This window comes from Trachinotus anak, unplaced genomic scaffold (assembly GCF_046630095.1).
Source record: "Trachinotus anak isolate AG129_WGS33_773 ecotype Australia unplaced genomic scaffold, CSIRO_AGI_Tana_v1 ptg000015l, whole genome shotgun sequence".
In the NCBI taxonomy this organism is placed as follows: domain Eukaryota; kingdom Metazoa; phylum Chordata; class Actinopteri; order Carangiformes; family Carangidae; genus Trachinotus; species Trachinotus anak.
Genome location: NW_027273866.1, coordinates 7,259,834 through 7,277,380, shown reverse-complemented (window position 1 = coordinate 7,277,380; position 17,547 = coordinate 7,259,834). Strand labels below are relative to the sequence as shown.

Below are 17,547 nucleotides of genomic sequence, written 5' to 3'. Positions count from 1 at the left end.
CACAAGATTTCACACACTGAAGTATTAAACAAAAAGGGAAATGCCAGAACATGGCCAGCCTCATTTTAAGAGCTTAAAAATTAAACTAAAATAATTGCTCAGAACTAAATTGCAGATCTATTAACATATGTCTGCTTTTGAGCCTTGATGCCCCAGGGGTAAACAAAATAAAACACTGGCCTCATAAGAATTCAAATCTCTCTTTTAGTAAACAAATACTTGCCCATGCCGTGAAAGCTGTCTAAACAATGAAGCCAAACTACTGCCACCCTAATGATGCTTATTTGAATATTTTTTGGCAACCAAATTCTCAATTCAACTTATATCAAAGCACCTTCTACTGCAGAAATTGCGAGGATTTTAAATTTACTGCCTCCGACTTGTGTTTACATTCTTTATTGTTGTGTATAACTGATACTCCATTTGTGTCACTCATAAATTGTGTTGCATGGGTCTGAAAGGCCCTACAAACACTTGCGGGTGCTTTCAGTGAATGTGGCTGATTAAACCTCCGCTCACATCAAAGTTTGCTGGAGCTGTGCTGTGATTACATGATGAATCTGTAACGACTGACACTGAAGGAATCCTTAACAGGAGAAGCTCACTGCACTGACGGCAATGGGGCTGAAGACAACAACTCCCATGATCCCATGCTACTTCACGGCACCAAACACCAAATTCCATCTTTTATTATTACTATATGTCATTTAAATCCAGTGATGACCTGAGCCAGCGCTGAGAATCGGCATCTGGGCCAATCCAGGTACACTGCAATGGATCTGTATCCACTAAAATACAGTTGATCAAAATACGCCCTTTCTGTGTTTTGTCCACCTCAGCCTGCTGTTGCAAAGCCTCTCTTATACATCAGGTGAGCTCCACAGTCTGAGCATTTTGCTGAATTTGCAAATACAAATTTGATTGTATCAATGTGGAGGGGGAAAAAAACTACCCCGACTGACAAAATACAGTTTCACTAAACTCCAACTCTTAACTCTCTCCTTCTCGTGAGAAAAGAGTAACAGCATACTAAGCATTCATTGCGTCATACCAGCTGTTGCTGATCAACATCCGCTCTGTGAGACACTTGATGACAGTTCAACCAAGGTTTTTTTGTAGTTTCCAACAACTCCAACAGACTGATGCGTCTTCTCTCCAGCAGAAGGCGTCACATCAGTTTCAGGAGTCACATACTCCCAGTTAAATTTTAATTATCATACCAATCGTTTAAGCTTAGAAACTCAATAATTATGAACCAGGACCTTATTTGGATCGAGTAGCTCATAAGACATGAGTCGCATCAAATCCAGTAGTTTACAAATGTTGTTTCAATATATGTATTAAATCAGAATTGGAATCGTCAGACAGCTGATATTCAAAGACTCTCACTGGGGGCCATAAAAACTTAAGAACATCCTTAATAAATGTACCATTGTTGACCTTAATGCAAACAATCACTCTTTACAGATGGTGCACTGCTTTTCTACTTTGAAAAACACGGAAAAAGCAAACAAGGGAATGAAGCAGAAGAGAACAGATCAGAAAAAATACTGGATTATTGTCAACAAAATGCTAAAAAGGAAACAGTCCTCTTTTCTTTGCAGGTCTCACAGCTAAAGGCAATATTTCTATTTGTGGCATCTACAGTCATTAAGGGTGCAACATTATATTACGAAAAAACACTCAGAAGCAGCATTCTGCAGAGTAATAACCTCTGTGACCTCTAGCTCGAAACCAAAAAGGAAACCTGAGAATAAAAGCAGAATGTCGTTGATGTGGGATGACTCAAACATCAAAGAAGACTCGCAGATAGCAGGCAGCATTTCACAGTCCTGTCTGCACCTCCCCTATAAATAGTTCACCTGGTTACATTTTCCTCCACATTTTTACTGAACGCCAACGATTGGTTACTCTGCATCTGGCATGTTGCTCCTCGCCCTCCTTAACACCAAGGTTATCAAGATCAAAAGAAATTCACCAAGACTCACTCATCAAGCTGACAAAGTATACATGGAAAAACCATACTTGACACTGCAGGGGAAGTTGGGATGTTCTTACAAAGTTGTTGTTTGGCATAACTGTGATGCCAGATGTTGATGCGATGGACAAATGTTTTGCCAAGATGCCACAAAACTGACAGTGTTGACGGTGGAATTAAGGTCCCTGTATGTGCATGTGTATGTGTCTTTCAACATATAAATATCTGGGATCCGATGCCGTTTTTCTTCCCAAAGGGGTGTGTTAAATGACAGTGACACTCATCCCTTCATGGCAACAGGATGAACACATCAGAGTGATCAAAGCACTGGTGACACGCCTTGAGGAGACAGACGTGTGCTTTACGTGTTAACGGGGTGGGGGTTTGCCATCCATTAAACAATTCAAACTAAGTTTTTCTCACCCTCTCCAAACATGTGCTTGTCTCTGATAAAGTAATCTTTCTCTCTGTCTCTCTCTTTATTTGTATCTGTGTATCGGCACTATATGATAGGAGCTCTTCATATATATGTTTTATAACTCAACTGAACCGATTAATCTGTATAAAACATTAAAATAAATCTCAAATCTTATGCATCCATGTCGGAACAAAGAAGCAGTGCCCCGCATAGAAGTTTAAGGAATATAATCTCGTAGAAGTTGTTGATGTATTAAATATGTTATGATACTATACCCACATACCAAAAAAAAGTACAAAAAAAAAAAGAAAAGCTAAGTTTTCCCAGCATTTCCTCTAACCACTACATTATCCTAAATCCTAGAAAAACAGTTCTGTTCTGGTTCTTCCTAGATAATGTTAAAAGGCCAGTGTGCAGGATTAAGGCACATCTATTGGTAGAAATTGAATATGTTATTCATAATTATGTTTGTATGATCACCTGAAAAATGTTGTGTTTTCTTTAGAACGACCCCTTCATACATTTATAGGGAGCGAGTCCTCTTCCATGGAGACAGCCATGTTGCACTGCCATTTTTCAAAAGTGCTCACCATGTTTTTATGGCACTCACGAAGTATTCAATTGGTTGCAATCTGAAATCTCACCACTAGATGTCACTGAATCCCACACACTGGTCCTTTAACAAAGGCAGCGTTTCCCCAACAGACAAAAGCAGACAGAGAATCAAAGATGGAAAAAGTGTCAAATCATTAAGGGTTACTTCTGCACTTTAAATGTTGTTTGTGAAACATGAGACACAGCATGTGCACTCAAGTGCAAGCAAAATCCAGGTACATAAAGACAAGATAAAAGATGTAACAACAGCCTGGTTCCATAACTGTCATAAAGATAGTGACTGAATATCAAATGATTCAATATTGCAACAAAAATTCACATGTCAGGCCAACACAACAACTCAAAATCTACTCAAAACCTCAAAAACTAAAAATATCATCAACTAAAGATGATGAGGGTGTTTTACAACCTGTGAGAATACAGTCATGAGATGCACTTGATGAACTTCACCACCCCTTTTAAAAGAAATACCTCATTCTGGAGGACAGCGGTTTTTAAATTGCTTTTGCAATTTGAATTGCAATTTTTTGGTTTCCAATTAATTGTTATAAAAATAGCCACAAACAGCCAGCACAGTTGAGCTATAAGTTATTTAGCTGGTTATTTTTAGCTGCTGGTTGTGCTAGATCCAAACATCTAACACAAATCTAGCACAGAATCGAATCTAGAATAAAATACACATCTAACATTAAATTGATTACTTCCAGTCACCTTTTTATTTATCAATTAATAGGTCGATAAGGAAAACTGGTTTCACAGCTTGAGAGTCTTCTTCAGCGCTTTTCATAACATGTCTGAGAAAAGCTACTAATCCTCACATGAGAAGGCAAGAGTGAGCTTCATAAAGTAATATTATGTTGATCAAATGATCACATACCATAACAGAATATATAAGTGCCACCTACAACAAGTGCCATGATGCCTGCCACAAACTACAATTACACATTTTGCCCACCCTTAAAGATTAAAGATGCAACAACACTGTGCTGTCAAACGCACAACCCTGTTATTTTAAGTTGACCCAAGCACCATCGTCAATGTTATGTCAGTAAGAAACCCAAGACTTGAAGGACGCTCTAAAAGGAAAAGAGTCTGACTTCAATTAGCCTATATTTCATAGGACCAAGAAAGTGGAGACCACGGCGAGTGCAGCCGAGCACGTACAACACTTCCTGTGCACTCAGCAGCAGAGTATCACAGAGGCAGGCAACACACACACAGCTCACACACAGCGACAGGTGGAGCCACTTTAAACTCACCCCTGGCTGGAGGATCCTCCGGCTCACTAGCGTTCTGTGTTTCCACTGCGGGCGAAGACGCAGGAGGAAAGAAATCCAATTTCCTTTGGTTTAAAAACGTGTCTTTATTTTTCCTGTTTCGAATGACACTTCACTGCCATCCTCATCCATTCACCCTTTCGTAGACGGTTTCACTCGATGTGCTTGAACGTAGCAGCGTTCAACTTGAGCCACTTCATCGTGCTCACCGGGCAGAGCAGTTATTGATGAATAAAGTTGTGTGTATTCAGCATTTGTAACCCATGCCCATGTATAATATTTTCAAACCGAATCTTAATCATTATCCACAATTTGTGTATCCTTAACTATACTGTGGGCTAAGATAAAGAAATGAGTTACACCTGTGCAGGTTGTGCACAGAGGAAGAACACTGGCTATTGGTGGGCAGACTGGACATTTTTTTAACCTTTAACAGAAACAGAGGTGTAACTAATAACAATAATGGTTGCATTCTAAGGATGCAACTAAAGATTATTTTCAATATAGAACAATCTGCCATTATTTTTTTTTTCAATTATTTATTAATTAATTCAATGATTGATGAAAGAAGCAAAAACAAGCCTTGTTCTTTTCAGCCGGAAAGTTCAAAATTGTAAAATATTGAGTTAGAAATGTCACATGATGGAGAAATGCATCAAATCTTCTCTTTTGAATGTGAAACCTGTAATAATAACCACATTTTCCCATAATTTTCTGCTTAGAAAATGGCTGAAATTCTGAAATAATGACCTATTTTGCTGATTAAATTTTCTGTGTATTAATCCTTACACTGTTGGAACACATTGTTGGTTTGGTCTTTTCATTGGATTTGTCAACTGACACAAAAATATGGAATCTCTCCAACCATATATTTTAACATAAACAATCTGACAAACTAAACATATTATCAACCATCTCATGCTACCATACATTAGAGCAGATTGATAAAGGTGTCAACATCACTCATTCTTTGGACAGAGACCAGTTTCTTGAAAATTACGTAATTATCCACAAGGGGGTGCTAACCACACTTTGACAAAAAATTGTATTTGTTTTTAGCTAAAGCCCAAGAAGAATTAATTTGAAAAACAGAAATGACTAATTAAACTCTAATGAAAGTTTCACAGTACAGAACCAAGTACAACAAAAGTCAGTACACCCTTCATTGGTGAGATTCCATTCTTTTATTTTATGTCTGCCTTTATTCTTGATGACAGATTTGATCTTCCTGGGCATGCATACTGTCAGTCTTTCAGAAATGTGGAGAGATGTTCTGCCGTTCTTCACAGATGATTCATTTTAGCTGGAGGGGTTTTATTACTCTACCTTCCACTTTAAAATACTCCACATGTTATTTTTCTTGTGATTTCTTCTATGTATTTGGGATCATTGTCATGTACTGCCAAGCCTCTTTCAGACTGGGAGACATCTTTTCATTCAGTATCTGGGTATTCGAACTGGCACTTGTAGTATGATCTAGAAATGTTCACCTTTTGCAGTCCCATATCAGCACACTCCCACCTCCATGTTTCAATATGTAGTCACTGTGGCCATCCTGGCCAGGTCCACACCCAACATGCTGGATCCCATCTGATCCAAACAAATTTTTTTTGGTTTTGTCTGACCAAAGAGTGTGCTGCCAACATTCATTAGGCGTGTTTTCATGTTCTTTGGCAAAGTTTAATCTTGCAGTTGTGCGCTGTTTTCAGAGCGATGGTTTTCTTCTTGGAATGCCGTCCATAGAAGATGACTTCATGCAATGTCCTTTACACTGTCTGATCCATCACAGAAACTCCAACCTTCACAGATAATCCTTGGGCCAAGTCAGAGGCACTAACCCATCTGTTTGTCATTGCAATTTTCTGTAAATAGCCTAGTGAATTATGCGTTGTGTCATTTTTTGAGGAGAGCCTCTGCACCTTCTGTTATTGGTAGTAGGCCTATAGCTCTTCTTATGCCTCCTAACCACTATTGCAAATGTGTTTGAGAGCACTGTGGTTTTCACAGATCCTTCTATGAGTTCGCTCATGCAATTAACCTAAATTGGAAATCATAGCTGTACTAACTTTCATTGCATTGATGACCATTTTTGTGATACTGTATATATTCAGTATTGTTGTATACTATAGATAAGAACCTTCTGTTAAACTAAGGTTGTTGAGTTGGACTCGAACAAAAAACTGAAATACAGACCATAGACCATGCAGGCTTATATACTGCATTGTGTGGCGGGGGAAATGCCATTTGCAAAACTAAAATCACCCACTTGGTGGCAGCATAGACCAAAAGAAAGCACTGACAATGAAGCCGTTCGAATTTCACCTAGCAACAGGGCTACTGCTTGTTCATTCACACACCTACATGGTTACACGTGATGCCCTTCTACTTTCACATGTGCAAACAATCCATCACAAGTGCATACAGGCACACTGGCTCAGGTACAATTACATACAATGTTTACGTACGTGTTTACGTAAACCTTACACATCTGAAAAACCAACATGTAAATACAGGTAAATAGAGTTGGCCTTTGAATATATGAATGATAAACAATGGAATTTAAACAAGTGAGAATCATCGGAAAACTAACAGAGCAGGCAGAAGCGCTAAGAAGGAACCGTGTCCATGTGATACCAGGGCTCTGTCATACAGCCCAATGCTACTGTCAGCCCACATAAAGCCACTTTCAGTGTGAATGGAAATGCTTTGATTTGGCTTTCAGGCCACGGTCAGAGTCAATGCAACAGGCTTTAATAGTAGAATTACTCCCACCACTTTTACCCCTTCCTCTCCCTCTTTCGTCCATTCACCCTCACCCACATCCTTTTTTTCTCCTCCCTTCCCTCCTGTATTCTGCAATTCTCCGTCCCTCTCCCTATTTCAAATAAACACACTGACCCTGTTTATTTGTCCCATTTGAGAAAATAGTCCAGAGTTCCTGGCGCTGTGTAAAAGATCAAAAACGCAATGCAAAAATCAATTGGTTCTGCAAGTCTCAAGACTGCCATGCAGTAAATTGGCACTGAATGACATCACTATGCGGACCATCTTTATTTATATATATATATATGTATATATATATATATATATATATATATATATATATATATATATATATATATATATAGTTTCTCTTTAAAAATAAAAATAAAAACAAACTTTGGTGAATTTGGAGTGCAGTTCTTTCTCTAAAATCGTGTCAAGGGACTTTTGACTGAAAGCATGTGATTGGTTTTGTGGTATTGTCATTCCCAAGTGACCAAACTTACAGAAACCAAGCGTCTGTGGTTTTTGATAATGGTTACGGGAATGAGTTATAGTTCTGTTAAACTGACTCTATTTTCTCGACAAATCCACGTAAACATATTTTCATACATTTGGCTCCTTAGAGGGCTGAACTTCATCATGATAGTCAAATGTGTCAGGATTCTGAAAAGCCATATCCGCTGTAGGAAACAGACTAATTACTCCCAATCAATTAAGAGACCTAGTTTTCCAGTCTGCATGTGTGCTGGCGGGTGACAGACATATAAACCATGGAGGCCAACTTCCCCCATACTTCCTATGCTCTTTAATTAACTCTTTGATGTGAGTGCTACGTAGTGAGCTCAGGCCAGAGGCAGCTCAAAGGGCCAAGGAGAGAATGGATAGCATTTCACATACAGCACACCACAGCAGGAGGAGAGGAAAACGCTGACACACTCCAAAATGAAAGTTATATCCTTGTTTACTTTTGATACTACTTTTGCAAATTCCTTTTTTACATAATTTGCAGCATATAACATTTAGGGTCAACCCTATCATGTAGACTTAATAGATAAAGCAACTCTTTGTATCAACAGCAATGTGGTTGCATCTTAAGTCTAAATTTGTGTGCCGTATAATAAAATTACATGACACTGACTGAGGTACTCAGATGCTGTGTGATAAGGACTCGACCTTTGGTGGAGTGTATTGAGATTTGAGGGGGTTGAAGTGAAGGGGCAGCAGATCTGGCAAGTTTTAAAAGGAGCAGTAAGCTTGCTTTGTTGGTTGGAATTTGCAGCACCATGGAACGACTTAATAACAATGCGTGAAGCAATGAAAATTACACAGCTCCTGCTCGAAAGGAAAAATTAATTGCTCTCAGGTTGCACTCTAGAGAAGTTTGTTCATTCAAGCACATGCATGCACACACACACACTCATGGGTAGAAAGGAAAGCACTTTTACACCCTCACACCCCGCCAACACACATATGCACACACACACACACACACCACAGATGCACGTGGAACCTTGGCCGCAAGCAGAACCAGGCCTTTGGACTCGGTGGATGTGCAGCCATGTGAGTTTGTGTGTGCGTGTATGTGTGTGTGTGTGTGTGTGTGTGTGTGTGTGTGTGTGTGAACCTGAAGTTCTCCTGTGCTGTGCAGTGGAGAGAAGAATAGGGCCTGGGCCACATTCCAGCCCTACCTCCCTGGGTGAGAGACAGTATTCAGCATTCCTCTGCCTGCCTATCAGGCCAGGTGCATTCCAGAACAAACACACACACGGACACACACACACATACTGACACACATGGACACATTTAGACAAACATCACGCAGTTCAGCAACACATACAAATAGAGCAAGTGTAGGCATGTACATGTGTGCATATGAGCACTTACAGGTGATCAGACAGTATAGCTATGTGCATATGTTGACTTTCCCCCCCCCCAAAAAAAAAAATTTGAACAAACATCACCTCATTAACATTCTGCTAAACACACCCACCTACATAAATCTGTGTGCAATGCACATATAGTACATACTTTACGCATTCTCTGTACATACATGCATTACCTCGCTCACATGAATACACATAGGCTTGAACCGAGACAAACTAACATTGTCTGTGCAGTGCTGCTGTTGTGCGCTGCACTATATGAAAAGATGTTCTCTGCCTCTTTAATTCTTGTATGATTCAGTCATTTTTAATGCATGGATTTTTCTGTTTGGAGGAGGCTGAGCTATTTAAAGAGCAGGGGTTGAATACACTGTGAATGTACAGCCAGCCTCTTTTTGAAGTTCATACGGTGCTGCGATGCACTGTGAGTCACACATGACAGTGCAGACGGGGGTGGAGTGTGTGTGTGTGTGTGTGTGTGTGTGTGTGTGTGTGTGTCCCTGTTCCAGTCTTTCCTTTCATTTATCAGGAGATTTGCTTATAGGTTCTTTTCTCTCTAGACTTGACAGGAATAAAACAGAAAACTCCAGGTAGTTTTCGCGTGAAAAAACACAGCACAGAAAGGAAGAACGTGACAAAAGCCACCTCTTCTCATGGGTGATGTGGGCAAGTTAAGGGGATAAAAGGGGTTGCTGGGAGACAAATGTGGGAAAATGGGATGGATAGATGGATGGATTGATGAGAGTGAGAATAGGACCACATGTTGATGTTTGCTTCATGTAAAAAGTCAGCTTCATCTGCAGGCTTGATCAAATGTAAAGGCACAACAACCCCAGAACAAAAGCTCCATTCAGTGTTAACGCGCTGCTTCCCTTCCACACTATTCCACCATCAGACAGAGAAGAAGGTTGTGTGTTACATGCTATTTCACAGGCACGGGACTCCATGCTTGACAAGCTCTGAATCAGACCATTACTCTTTGGTATTCCTCCCTCACCGTTATGCTTATTTCCCCTATACTTGCATTCCCCATCGCTATCTTTATCCTCTTTCTCCTTCCTTGTCTCCCATGCCTCACCTCCCTCCCTTTCTTCCCCTTTACATCCCCGTTCATGTCTGCTGGTAGCACAAGCCAATTCCCCCCCCCCCCCCCCCCAAGCCCACTTCTCATCCATTTCCATGTGGCGACTTTTCATCAGTGAAGTGCCTTCCTGGCCCGACTACCCCCACCCCACCTACTCCCTCCAACACTCACTGAATGGATGCAGCATTAAGGAGAGAAGGAGAGAGAGAGGGCTGAAACCATCCTTCCTTCCTCCTAGAAGCGCCACCCCTTTGGCAGCCGTAGAAGTGGTATGTTCCACAGCGAGGACTGCAGAAGTTGAGAGAGCACATTGTTTGTAATCTGGCATTGCAGGGGTCACTTCCTGACTCGTGTGTCCGTTCCCTGAGCCCCGCGCCGATCCCTTCTTTTCCCCCTCCTCCCTGTGTGTCCATCCATTGGCCAAGTAGCCTAGGGCTTTTGGACAAACCCTGTTCTTCCCCTTTTGTGTAGGAAAGCTTCAACATCTGAAAACAATCAAATAATCTGGGCACAATGCGTCTCTTCATGGAGGGGTGCTGGTGGTTCCCAGATGAGCGGGAGGATTAAGTGGAGGAGGCCATAGGGGAGAGAAAGAGAGGGACGGGATGGGGTCTGCACAGCTGAGGAGGGAGGAGGCTTATTGTTACTTGATTTTCATTGCAAAATGTGTGTATATGTGTGTAGGTCGTTTTGAGTGATGGGATGTTTTAGGAACAGGGAAGATATCTGAATACTCTCCCAAAGAGTAATGTGAGGAGTCATGTCTGAGTCAGAGTTTTCACTCATTGATTCCATCTTGTTTGATGTGGAATAGAAACATCACAGTAAAAACAACAAATTAATCCTTTTCTCATGGAAAAAAAAACCATTATTGACTTTTAATGAACACTAAATATCTAAGGTGTGTTACTTAAAAGAATAGTTAGACATATTGGAAAATACACTTGTTTGTTTTTTTTGCTGAGAGTTAAATGAGAAGATTAATACTACTCTCATTGTTTGTACAATAAATATGAAGCAACCCTGAACAGCTTGTTAATTTAGCTTGACACAACTAAAGGAAACTAACAGCTAGCCTGGCTCTGTCAAAAGATAACAAAATCCATCAATCAGCACCTTTGTTTAATCTGCACAAAAACTTTAGTGTATAAACATTATAATGTGGTTTTATGCAGGGTTACGTCCCCAGATTGTTTTTCATGTCTGCTCTTTGTGCTTAGCTCGCGAGCTAGCTAGCTGCTGGTGGTAGCTTCGTGTATACCATACAGTCAGGACAGTAGTACCAATCTTCTCATTTAACTTTCAGCAAGCATATTTCTCAGGGTGTCAAATTATTCTTTTACGTTTATTGCAATGAAAATACACACTTGAGATTGTGATGATAGAAACAACCTGTTTCTGTAGAATTCTTTCCTCTCTTGTCCTCTGTAAGTAAATGCACAAAAAAATGCATGCACACATGCATGCACGTGCCCACTCACACACACACACACACACTGAAACTTTTTCTTCTCCTGTGTCTTTCATGCTGTTCCTTCTTATCCCCATGAGAATGGTAAATAGTCATCTGTAACTTCCCCTCCAACATATTCATTAATCCCCTCTATCCTGTGGGGCTGGATGATGATTACAGGGAAGCCAACTGAAGCCGCCCAAATAAACACCCCTCAGGCAGCAACAAAGGCCTGTCCACCTCACCCTAAACACAGCTTCCCCAGCTAGATCAGGTTTCAATCAAGCCCACGCACAACACACAAACAATACAAAGTAACAGAGTCTGAAGCACAGGAAAAGCTATCTGCGACTGAAACCAATTTAGTTTCCCATTTTTGCAGTTGAGACGTCAGAGACTGACTAATCAAGCCTAGTTTTAAACCTAGCAGCAAATCTAAAGTGGAGTGAACAACTGCCTTTGTCTCAATACATGTAATGTCTAATAAGTTAAAGCTGGTCAACGTAAAGTGTGAAACAAAATCTTTCTTTAAAGCACACCTTTGGTGTCTGTTAATGCTAAGCATTAGCGAAGTAGCACTTATATCCTTCTCCAACAACCTCCAGTGTGGTTTTTGGATGCACACATAGTTCACATTCTGGCCATTTACAGAACATAGACAATTCCAGAGATGTGCTTCTCTCAAGGGCTTTGCAGCCATATTGACCTTCCATCTGAATCAACATCCTTGTGCATGGTCACAAGACCGGCTCTTTAAGGTTGACACACTTTACTCATCTAGTTATCCACGTCCATCTCAGACATCTAAGACATTCTTGAAACGTCTTGAAAAAGAAAAATCCCCTTATGCTGCATAAATAACATTAAAGGTTTCTCTGTCAGTTTTCTGAGGACAATTCAGCAATACATTAAACGTTTGCATCTTTACTTTCACACTGGTCATATGCATACACACACACAGTCAGAGCAAGACACAGAGAGAGAGAGAGAGTTGACAGCACATAGTCAAACATGCCTGTAGGCCTTCACACTTCCTTCCCCTCTAGCCACTACACCTTTTCTTCTCACCACCCTGCAATTAGCGTGCCTAAAAGTTGCAGGCTTCCAAGGCCAGGCCCTCACTAATCATAGGTATGCATTGTTGTGTTCAGCTGCCAGGCCTTTATAAATCAGCACCTCTTGTTTAAGCCACACCTCTTGGCCAGATTGCCAAGAGTCCGCTGACATTGTCCAATGGGTCTAACAGCTAAACTGGAGGGAATCCTGTCTGGAAGCTCTACAGGTCTGCGTTTTTAAGAATGGAACGAAAGAACATTTTACCACTCTGAAAACACCAACAAAAATGACAGAAACCAAAATTTGTTTAAAGTAACTAATTGGGACAAGGGAGGTAAAGCAAATATAAGGCAGAGGCTCCTCAGATTAGATCAAGATCAGTCACCAGCCATCTCTGTTCTTTCTCAATGGATGAGGTCTCTGCAGACTGTATGGCAGCAACTGCGCAGACACTGAACTTCCTTCCTGTAGTTGCTGTACAAAGAGAGGCCTTCACTTCTCTCTTGTGACCAGAGGCCGCATGTGCTGCTGGGAGCTGGTGATCACATCACCTGTGTTTTGAGGTCATCATCTGATTCCAGTCATCATGATCCAATACCAGGAATAAATCTTCCATACTATCTTGAATGAAAGTGGCCATGGAGAAATGCTTAAAATATTTCATGAGCTACATAAGTTTGTCCCTCAACACTGCGAGGGACACTCAACTTACTGAATTTTTCATGTTGAAATATGTCATACCACATTCTGTCATGTACATAGGTTGGTCTGTGAATTCACAATTTGCTAAATCATCACATTCTGTTTATTATCTGCAAGCTGCCAATCAAAATAAGTATCACTGTCAATTCCAAACCTATACGGATTTACATAGACTGATTAGGATTCATGTCAAAATGTTTAAAGTCTTAAAGTTTAATTTATGTATTTCAAGTCTTGCATGTTAGAAATTAAAAGTCCCAAGTTCATAAATGGAATAACAAGTCAAATTCAATAAAAAGCTGAATATGAGTGAGTTTGAGTTTGTAAAATGAGTGTAAGTGCTAAAGTAATCACTAAAAAATGAAGAAAAATGACCAGACACAAATCACATCAAACTATGATCTGCAAATCATTTCAGCCATCTTCCTGAAAGTCAAGCAATGCTATATTTGTGTTGGACTCTGCTGAATGAGGTTTGTGTTGAGCTAAACACATCCTTTATTCTGAGGTTGCTTGTTGGCAATAAAAGAATGTTAACTTGTTTACTGTCTTAAAGAGAATTGTGATGACCCTGATTGGATTTAGCGAGGGATGCCTCTGTTAGCTAAACATCCTGTTGCCTTGTTTGAGTGTGTTGTGTGCAGCGCGTGAAAAACACAGGAAATGCACTAAGGCCATCCACATTTGTGAGATGAGAAAGAAGGCTGACTTCCTGAACTCTGAATACTCTAAAGGATACAAACATGCTAGTGGGAAAATTCATGGTCACTGCTTTTTCTGCTCTATTTGAAACAAGGGACACTTTATTTGGGCTTCTAAGCTTGATCATGACAATTGTAATCCAATTTCAAAAACGAGGAAGTGAGGACAAATGGTCACTTTTATCAAAATGCAGACAGAGACAGTCTCTTGTCACTTGATTACTCAGTTTGGGGCATTTTACAAATGCAAATTGTGCATGTAAATAAGCACACATATCATTCATATCAAATAGACATCTGTATTTTTGGTGAGAAGACAGTCCCGACAGACAATTCATCTTTGCTCTCAGGCAGTCATCAGGATAGCAGTATGCCCTTTAGATAAAAAAAAAAATCTGTTCATATACCAAAGAAAGTCTACAATATGTGTTAGGGCTGTGCATGTGAGGGTCCTGCATGCACTGGCTATCTACACAGAGGGATATTTTATATGGCTGCAACATAAGGCTGTGGCACAAGCTGTATGAAAGCCAGAGAAATACAAAGAAACTTCTCACACAACATGCTGTCACTATGACAACCAGGCAGAATCATTTAGCCTGATCTCTTGCCATTCCACACAGCACAGAAATCCAATAGCATTTAAGTCTTACGCAACCAGGCCACCAATTCGCTCTGCGAGGCTTTTAACACATTTGCAAATAGGAATCATAGGTACATGCATAGATTTTCCTCGCAACTTCTTAGGGTGTTTTACTTTGAAGGGTGTTCCAGCTGCCCAGAGGGAGTTTGGGGCGCAAGGTGGGGGCGACTTTAAAAACATAACTGGAGCTGTTTGCATGTCTTTTAGTCCCCTCTTCAACCAAATTTGCTAGTGTTAGCTCAATACCCCTGTTTGTGGCTTTGTGGTGAGGAAGGTTAATCTCATGTCTCATTTTTAAAAATTTTCCATTATAGGCTATTGCATTACTGAAACTAGCCCTCAAAATAGATTACAGCTGTTTGGGGGGAAAAAATTCCTCATTTTTGAATTGCCTTTTTTTCCTCACCTTTCACTTTACATTTTGGCTGAACTGAATAATAATAATAATAATAATAATAATAATAATAATGGCTAATAAAGGCTCTGCTATAGAAACACTGCCTTGGCTTTGGCCACATAAATCATGAAGAGGATCTGATGTAATTCCACGTGCTGCAGCACTCATGCCTGTGTACATTTAAAGCAGTTTCTCACAGTTTCACATCAACGCTTTAAAGACTGTGCTTTATGGGGGCGGTCGATCACGGTGAAACTGCTTAATGAAAGAAAACAACAGAATTTGTTAATGGCCGAGTCTGTCTGTCAGCCCAAGTCCTTCCTCCAGATTATTTTCTACTTTGCGTGCTATCACACAGACGCTTCCCTCTTGTATCAATGCGTGATTGAAGGGAAACTTCTTTTGGGAAGTGCGGGGACTACTTTAGCTCAACTTTGGAAAGAAAAACACTCCTACTTTACTGCACAGTGCCACGAAGGAAGGTGTTTTAGTATAACACGTCTGACTCTTTAACGGGATACAATAAAGTGTGTGCTCGTTGAGGATATTTTATCGCAAGAGTGTTATGTTTTTACTACGTCGCGGAAGGATCTAATTTTCTCAAGCGAGGGTCGACACATCCGCCCAGTTTTCCGATGTTTCATTCCCCCCGAGTTGAAAATGGAGTTCGATTAAAGCAGATGTCCACCAACTTCTCAAGGAAATTTCAAGTCTAGATGTTTTTACTCAACGCGTCAGTGGTAATATAAAAAACAGTTGAACCTTTTTTTGGCTTTGGATGCCTTTACTGCAAATTACTCGGACACGTTGACGGAGCAACGCTGCACAGCGCTTTTTCAAGTGTTGTCCTGGACCTGAAGTTGGCGAATGGATGCTCGACAGCCAGCCATAAATAACCTGCCAAACGTTACAGTCTACAGCAATTTCTGCATTTTTTGAGGATCTATACACATTTTTGCAAAGCGGGGATCTGTGTTTGTTGAACAGGATGATGCCGATGGCCCATTTGTTGTGGTCGGATTTTACTTCCAGGGAGGATAAAATGAATCAACGGTTGTCATTCCTCCTCTCGATTTAACGTTAGTCCCAGCCAGCAAAGCTAACGTTAAGCTAGCTTCACTTGGGTTCTCACAGGGACGCTTAGTTAGGCATGCCCCATTGTACATCGTTTACTTACTATCCGAAATAGGGGTGATTTCTAAATGTGAAGGAAAATGGTGATATTTGTGGTATTTTATCCCGCCGTCACTGCGTCGTCGATGCTATTGCTAGGATTTGGATCCCCGTGAGGAAAAAAATGAGTGAAGATTCAACAAATCCAAACAACGAGTGAGTATCGTTTATACATTTTCTCCATTTCCATATACAACACGCAGCTGCGATAATAACAGCTTGCATGTCTTTTGATATTAACACACGCTTTACTCGGTTAAGCAATGCACTGCCATACTTTCCAATGACATTTCTAACCGAGCGACGCTGTTATTTCATCACCTTACTTCACCAATATCAACAATAAGAAACACAGACTGCTAATCTTTTTGTTTGGACAGCTTTGTGGGCTAATGGAAAGGTACTCTATGGATTACATTGAGATTAAGAAGAACCGTGTCAGACAAGCAATGGCATAGGCCCATAGTAAAAATTCCATCTCATTCTTAATAATGTGGGTCTTATAATTCAGCTAACTAACATGTATGCTGTGAGGATTCACAGCAAGCCACCGTCTTTTAGGTATATTAATGGTTCCCTACATTTGATTTGAATTATATAGAATTCAGAAAATAATATGCCAAGGGTATGTATTATTTCTCTGTGGTTATTTGATAATTTATGAGGTGATCACTCGTTGCAGACACACACACAGCAATAATACAGTGTAAATATGGTTTTGCATATCATGATCGGAGAGCGTTATATTGACAACCTAGATTTGTGTGTAACTGCTGTCCGCCATGATTTCCCGAACAGAATCATCGATTAAAATCGTGCATCTCATGTTTGTATTTCAGTCCAGCCTTTCTTTAATGAAAACCCCTTGAGCCGATTGCGGCAATGTCAGCGTTGAAAAGCTGAAGATGCCATTTTTTTTTTTTTTTTTTCTCAATCACACTCATTTACATATCACAATCTCCATTCATAAAAACGCTTTAAAAAGGCGTCGCATTCACGCCCAAAACCTCACGGCCCTCGGATGTCGATGTTGTTCAGCACAGGATGTGTTTTTGTGCACGTCGCGCCCGGTTCGAGTGGCGTTTTGGTGTTGTTTTAATGGGCTGATCCCTTGTGTGCGCTTGTTGACAGTCAGTGAGAAATATCTGCTTCGGGAGGTGCTGCGGTCACATGATCCCCTCCATTCATAAAGTACCTGCCTGCCCATTCACAGCACTGTACACTGTTTCGCATTGCACCGACGATCACACAATGGCTCGCATTTCCTGCATTTTCTGCACAAAGCGTCACACAGAAAACACCGGCGCTTGTCTGTCAGTCGTTTATTTTGACACAAGTGCCGCATGTGTTTTATTTTACCGACGTTTCTTCACTATCTCAGAGGAATTTTTTTTTGATAAT

The 17,547-nt window shown here is 40.5% G+C and overlaps 2 protein-coding genes across 2 annotated transcripts in view; one reads left to right on the top strand and one right to left on the bottom strand.

Moving 5' to 3' along the window:
* The window catches only part of meis2a (Meis homeobox 2a), a 179,982-nt gene extending 175,570 nt beyond the window's left edge, over positions 1-4,412 (bottom strand). The window contains exon 1 of the mRNA XM_071497766.1: positions 4,271-4,412. The gene's annotated coding sequence lies outside the window, so the exon portion shown is untranslated. The remainder of the gene's footprint in view (positions 1-4,270) is intronic.
* Positions 4,413-15,354: 10,942 nt separating this feature from the next.
* The window catches only part of spred1 (sprouty related EVH1 domain containing 1), a 33,903-nt gene continuing 31,710 nt past the window's right edge, over positions 15,355-17,547 (top strand). The window contains exon 1 of the mRNA XM_071497938.1: positions 15,355-16,302. Coding sequence (XP_071354039.1) covers positions 16,271-16,302 — 32 coding nt within the window. The 5' untranslated portion in view covers positions 15,355-16,270. The remainder of the gene's footprint in view (positions 16,303-17,547) is intronic.